The following is a 7,013-nucleotide window of genomic DNA, read 5'->3' on the forward strand; positions in this document are numbered from 1 at the left end:
GTGCTCTTAGGCACCTTAAGTGCAGCAGAAATTTTTTTGTAACCTTGGCCAGATCTGTGCCTTGCCACAATTCTGTCTCTGAGCTCTTCAGGCAGTTCGTTTGACCTCATGATTCTCATTTGCTCTGACATGCACTGTGAGCTGTAGGGTCTTAGACAGGTGTGTGGCTTTCCTAATCACGTCCAATCAGTATAATCAAACACAGTTGGACTCAAATGAAGGTGTAGAACCATCTCAGGGATGATCAGAAGAAATGGACAGTACCTAAGTTAAATATATGAGTGTCACAGCAAAGGGTCTGAATACTTATGACCATGTGATATTTCAGTTTTTCTTTTTTAATAAATCTGCAAAAATGTCAAAAATTCTGTGTTTTTCTGTCAATATGGGGTGCTGTGTGTACATTAATGAGGAAAAAAATGAACTTAAATGATTTTAGCATATGGCTGCAATATAACAAAGAGTGAAACATTTAAGGTGGTCTGAATACTTTCTGTACCCACTGTATATGCAGCCAGAGCAGTATTTGCTATTTTTCTTCTTTCACTTGTTAATAGTTTGTTTTTCTGTGTATATTTACAGTAGTGTGTGCTGACATTCCATGTACATGCCGACGCCTGTTGCTCCTGTAATAGTTACTGTAAATTTTCCACATTTAGAAACACATTCTTAATGTGTGGTGACTTGCAAATGTAGTTCACAAGCTGGTCATGTTTTAAAATGTACAGATGCTAAATGTTTTAGTGTTTTGTGAAATTGCCATAAATGTATAAATTCCATTTTATGCTTATTATTGAGGTCATAGAGACACCTCTAAATGTAGTCCAGTACAGCAACACCTTTAACTGTGACCTCAATAATGGAATTTATACATTTAAGGTCAATTTCACAAAAAACAAACATTTTGAGCTTCATAAACACAGATGTTAAGGCAGAAGTGTTGCATTGAAGTGCATACAATTGTACAGGTGTACCTAATACTGGCTGATGAGTGTACATTTAATAAGCTTGTAAAAAACACAAAATGTGGGAACTCCAGGCTGCATCTGTTGCATCTGCTGAAGCATCATTGCTCTGCTTCTACGTTATTCCAATGGAACTACATATTTCTGCTGTGTAATTCAGACTCTAGATCAGCGGGAGAGGAAAAGAGTCGAAGAGATGGATCAACACACACAGACCATGCCACCTCGCAGCCTGGTAAGACGTGTGATGCTGCTGGTTGCCGGCGTTTTTGTTCTCAGTTTTTATTCATTTGTTTCATGTTCATCTAACAGGTCTGTCTGTGTGTCTAGGATGATGACAGTGTGCATAGCTACTTGAGTAGCATCCTCCCCACTCCCACCTCACTTTCAGAGTCAGTGGGCAGGGAAGATAGCGTGGTGAGTCTGCTCACTGCATCTGATTCCACCAATAAGAATCCCTGAGACTGACTTTGTCCCTCCCACTTTGAGTTTAAAGGTGCAGTCAGAACAAAATCTGACTGGTGAAATTTGCTCATGTGGTTTGAACAAAAGCAGGAGGAGCTGTGAAATATTGTGAGTAGACTTGAAAACATATCCGACAAGAGCTAACAGGGCTAGCAGGGGAACAACTGCAGTCCACAATGTTGTAAGTTATACAGCATCACTAACCCCCGTCACTGTGTTCACCCCTCCTTCTCTATTGCCTGTACTATTTTAGTGCAGCTACAAAACAAGAGTATAAACAAACATTATATCTAGAATGAGAGCTCAGTCCCACCGCCTCTGTCAAACCTGCTGGGTGGAGAACTCTGAGTGAATCAGAGCAGGTGGGTTGTTGTTTTTTTTTTTCCCACTTAAACATGAGCACAAAGTGGCTTTTGGTCTGAGTGCACCTTTAGTGTTCACCCCACCTTATCTGGGGTGTGCCACCTCAGGCAAGGGTCATCAGTCCAGATTTCCTACTTGGAAAATGCTGCTGGATGACGCCATGTCATGTGAACTTGATTTGATTTGATTTGATTTATTCTTTCAAGCATGTAAAGACAGTTGATATGACAACACACATAATTTTACACATATCCAATATCAATTTGCTTATACCTAGTACATGCTTGAATGGAGTAGGAAGAAGTCAGACTTATCCAGTCCTACCCCATGACATCATCTTACCATCATTGGTTTGCAAGCAGTACACACCCACAATGTTCCATCTAATTAATCATTAAACCTGTTCTTGCATGTATCTTGATTGACACATACCTTTATATTTATGTTTAAACTCATCAATTCTATTACTGTTTTTTTATGTCCACACTTAAATTATTCCATAGTTTTACCCCACTTATGGAAATACAAAATCTTTTTTTGGTTGTACGTATAGCATGAATTTTTAAATTTAACTGACCCCTTAAATTGTATCCCCCTTCCCTTTCATTAAATAGTTTTTGAATTCCACCAGGTAATAAATTGTTCCTGGCTTTATACATAAACACAGCAGTCTTATATCCCACTAAATCAAAACATTTTAACAATTTAGACTGTATGAAAGCTCCATTGGTGTGATCCCTGTACCCCATCTTATGCACAATTCTTATCGCTCTTTTTTGTAATATATACAATGGTTGAAGTGAGCTTTTGTATGTATTTCCCCAGTTTTCAACGCCATACTCTAAGTATGGTAAAATCAATGAAGAATACAAAATGCGTAGTGCTTTCCCGTCCAAAATATATCTAACCCTTGCCAATATCGATATATTTTTTGCTATTTTGTGCTGAACATATCTGATATGAGATTTCCAGGAGAATTTGTCATCAACTATGACACCTAGAAATTTAATTTCATGTACTCGTTCTACATTAGCTCCCCCAATTTTCAATTGAAGTTCATTATCTAGTCTGCGATTCCCAAATACCATAAATTTAGTTTTATCCAAATTCAGAGATAGTATATTACTGTCACACCATTTCTTTATCTTCTCAAGTTCCTGTGTAACCTGTCCAGAGAGTTGCTTTGGAACACTAAATACAAAACATGTTCTAAACAACATGGCACCAGCTGTGTTCAGGGAAACATTTAGTTTTACATTTATCAGGATTAATCTCGAATGTGTATGTGTTTTTTTTTTTTCTCTCTTTGGACTTCCAATCAGGAAAACTGGATTGAATGGATGTTGAACACCAAAAATTTCTTTGTTTCCTACTAATGGATGTTAGCACTGCTAATACCCACCAATTTATCCCTTTTTAGAATCCTTTTCTGTCTGATTATATAAACCTTTGTTTGCGTTCATTCACATCTTGGTGTTTCTCACGCTTGGTGTTGGTCCTGCAGCTCGAGGTGAACGTGGCGCGTCTCTGTTTACTTCCCACCTGCCATCAATTCTGCCTGCACCCGTTCATCCCTGCTTCTTTCATGTTCACGTCTTTGTCTGCAGCCCTTGGAAGGCGCAAACGAGTTCCTGCAGCTGCTGAAGAGCCATAAGGAAAAAATGGAGGAAGGGATGAGAGACCTGAGGAGGAAGAATGAGGAGCTAGAAAAGGAGAAGGAGGAGGGAGAGAAAGAGAGAGAGCAGATGCATCACTGCATTGAACAACTACGAGCCAAACTGGCCCAGGCGCAGGTGATCCAAGCATGCACGGATTCTACCCTGAGAACCAGTGCAAAAATGTGGTACTACAGAAAAAATTGTCACCTATAAAATTGACGGCTTTATGTAACTAAGCTGTGCTCCTCTGTGGCAGGTGGCAAACTGTCAGTGTTTATATACTTGTATGACAGGCCAGAATTTTTTTTGTGCCAAAGAAAAAATTCCAACCTCAAGAAAAGTGGTTGGTAGGTTCGCTTAAATCATATGTGCAACTAAAAACAAATGTGTTTTTACCAGTGGTTTCTGCATGACGGCTGCTATGCAGTAGCACACATCACAGTCAAATGAGACAAAATCAGTTGCGTTTAGATTCATGGGAAATCAGTTCAAGCATATTTTTTCCCCACATGACTGTCTTACGCTAGATTGCATTTTAAATTGTGATCACAGCGTATTATATTTGATAAAGCGAAGTAGAGTGGTTTAATCACCTAGCTCCTGTTGCTTGTCATTGCTGATGTTTCCCTCTGATATGTCTTGTTTGCCACTTGGGTAAGACATTCAGCTGCTTGTGAATGACGTCTCTGCATCTAGTAGAGATATTACAGATATGGACTTGAGGCATCTGCTTTGTCTCTGATCTGAAAGACTTATGAATGTTTCAACAGGTGAACAGTGTCGCTGAGGAGGCACTTCAACATCGCTCCGAGGCACAGCACTCCTCTGACTGGTATGACGTGTTTTCCCTTCAAAAACAAAACACAAATTGTTCTAAGCTGATTTTCTGTCATTAGCAGTAACAGGTCTGAGTGCTGGTTAAATTCATCTTAACTCGATAGTTTATCTGTGGCATAGGAACACATGCATACTTTTTAATTTCTGCGTCTTCTGCTTAACCAAAGCTTCACTTTTGAGATGTCTCCCTCCTCCTCCTCTTCCTCCCACTTCCTTTCCCAGCTCTAGCCTGGCTAAACTCACCGAGCAGCTTCAGGCCACACAGGGCAGGTGAGCCCACAGCTCTGTGTGGCTGTGTCTCTCTCACTGTGTGCATGTCTGCTTTCTACACTGTTTCTTCACCACTGTGTATCCGTTAGTAGTACTACTGCACTTGATTGTTTCTTACTTTAGAACATATGTTGTGTCTCGTATGTGTGAGTATTTTCTACTTGTACACATGGAATAGTTGAGATTATTTTTCAGTTTCTTCTCAGTCAGTTGTATTATTTAGTCCATATGGAGTTTAACTATCTTCAAACCTGCAGTTGCTGTCCTCACATTAAAATTATTAAGATCTGCCTTTTGTGAGGTTAGTTTTAAATATTAAAGTGGGAAAACCAAATATACAGGAACTTAAAGAGACTTGTGAATATGTTGTAGTGGAAAAAAAAACTTTTTCCTGAACAATAATGCCATTTAAATTGCAGTAATTTTCTATACATTAACCTAGATGCCTGTATTTGTGGTCCACATATCTTAACCTGCATCATTTTTAACAATGTACATTTGGCTAATTTAAAACATCTTTTTTTGTACATTAATAGATTCGGATGAAATTAAGCAGGGTTTTACCGCTGATGTCCTTTTTGGCTCCCAAGGATTTTTCTTCTCAGCTTTAAAATAAACTTTACTAGTTTTCTTTAGGAAGAAGTGGCCAGTGTAGTTCACATCACTATGTTATATATTAGTGGTTATGTTTTTAAAGAATTTAGCAATAATCAAACAACAGCTAACATCTAACAGCTAGCTAGCTGTCTCAAACGTACACGAGTCAACTTGCCATTCTATTGGTCTTTTATGAACAGCAAAAAGGCACAGCCTACATCTTATTTCAAATGCAAAAACCAGATAAAATGACAGAAGCCAGAATACAGACAGGATGTTCACCAGATACCAGAGCAATTCTTTTTTTGTTGTGTATCCAAGTCACAGTATCAGCTGGTTTATAGTAATCTGTTTTGTAGGCCTCTCTGGCCGATGGTGGAAAATACATTTATTCCAATATTTAATGCATTGTGATAGGTGAAAATACCCAATGGACTATGAAGCACCTCTGCACAAAACTGAAACCAGGACCTTTACTTGTAATGGAGCATTTTCATAAATGGTTTTACTACTTTTATTTAATTAAGGATCCAAATGCTTCTTCCACCACTACACATAATTTATGCTAATTAGATACCAATGAGTACATTTCCAGGCAGCTGTTGTTGACAAAAATTTTCATTTGCTGTAGTTTGATAAGACGCTGTTAATTAGCTTACTGTAATTGTATCCACAGTATAGTGTGTAGTCATCCATGTATACAGATTAAAACTCCTGTCAGTGTAGTGAAGTTAGCTGGCTTCTTTTATTTCTGTAGGTATCGGGAGCTGGAGGAGAAGCTTGATTACCTGCAGAAGAGTTCAGCTCAGCGGGACAGAACTGAAGCTCTGCTCAAACAAAAGGATAAGGACTGTGCTCAGGTATGTACTGCAATATGAAAGCTAGAAGCAGCAGTCTTAAAATATCATCAGTCAATCTGTTAGCTCAGAGCTTTTTGTATTTTTGCAGCTGGCCAAGGACTGTGAGGCTCTGAAAGCTCAAGCAACTTCCCTATTAGGAGAGCTGAATGAGAGACAGACCTGCCTGGAGAAAAGCGAGCAGGAACGCAAACAGCTAGAAGAAAAGTACGTTTTCATATCAGCAAAAATATGTACAGTACGGAGAGACTTCTCTGAGTTCCCCTGTAGCTGTGCAAGTGTGCAAATGTGTTTCTCTTTCTTTGTGTGTAGGCTGTGCAGTAAGGTGAAGTCCCTGCAGGTGGCAGAGCGGGAGCTGGAGCAACAGAGGAAGCAGCATCATGTGGCCATGGACAAGCTGCTGCTGCAGAAGGACAACCTGGAGCATGCCCTGAAGACAGAGAGACATGTTGTCACAGAGGAGAAGTGGGTTCCACACACAGATAGCAGTGACCCAACTGGTTATTACATGTCTGCACTATTGTGACATTTAGAAATATTTAGGTGCTTTACAGGGGATTTTCTCTAAACAAGAAAAAAAAATGTTAACATTTTGAATACTATTATACTGTATTAAACATTTGGTGAACAGAAAAATAGAAACCATTCCCAAAACTGTGCTAGCTAATCTTCTGTGCAAAAGATTTTAAAGATATTTATTTCTACTTTGCAGGTTCCATAATAATGCAATATATATGACACCACTGCCAGCACAATCCCTGAGATTTGGTGTATTACTGAATGTTAAAAATCTGTTTCCCTTTTTATCCTCAGGAAAAAACTGACACAGCTGCAGCATGCCTACACATGTCTCTTTAGAGACTATGATTCAAAGCTGAAGAATGAGGTAAAAACACAATTAAACATCTTTTTATTCCATTAGCTTAGCTATTTTTGTGTAATCTATTGTGGGGACAACAGTGGTGTGGTGGGTATAGCAGCTGTCTCCCCAATGGTGGGGT

The 7,013-nt window shown here is 39.0% G+C and overlaps 1 protein-coding gene across 4 annotated transcripts in view; it reads left to right on the forward strand.

Annotated features, from left to right (window-relative positions):
• ikbkg (inhibitor of nuclear factor kappa B kinase regulatory subunit gamma) overlaps window positions 1-7,013 on the forward strand; it is a 15,794-nt gene that overhangs the window by 3,489 nt on the left and 5,292 nt on the right. Inside the window, exons 4-12 of one of the 4 annotated variants that reach the window (XM_020617237.1) lie at window positions 1,126-1,200; window positions 1,296-1,382; window positions 3,401-3,586; window positions 4,222-4,283; window positions 4,511-4,558; window positions 5,913-6,015; window positions 6,104-6,219; window positions 6,325-6,477; window positions 6,826-6,898. In XM_020617237.1, coding sequence (XP_020472893.1) covers window positions 1,126-1,200; window positions 1,296-1,382; window positions 3,401-3,586; window positions 4,222-4,283; window positions 4,511-4,558; window positions 5,913-6,015; window positions 6,104-6,219; window positions 6,325-6,477; window positions 6,826-6,898 — 903 coding nt within the window. The remainder of the gene's footprint in view (window positions 1-1,125; window positions 1,201-1,295; window positions 1,383-3,400; window positions 3,587-4,221; window positions 4,284-4,510; window positions 4,559-5,912; window positions 6,016-6,103; window positions 6,220-6,324; window positions 6,478-6,825; window positions 6,899-7,013) is intronic. The other 3 variants (XM_020617238.1, XM_020617239.1, XM_020617240.1) reach the window with 3 other exon arrangements.

This window comes from Monopterus albus, unplaced genomic scaffold, assembly GCF_001952655.1.
Source record: "Monopterus albus unplaced genomic scaffold, M_albus_1.0 scaffold187.1, whole genome shotgun sequence".
NCBI classification, from domain to species: domain Eukaryota; kingdom Metazoa; phylum Chordata; class Actinopteri; order Synbranchiformes; family Synbranchidae; genus Monopterus; species Monopterus albus.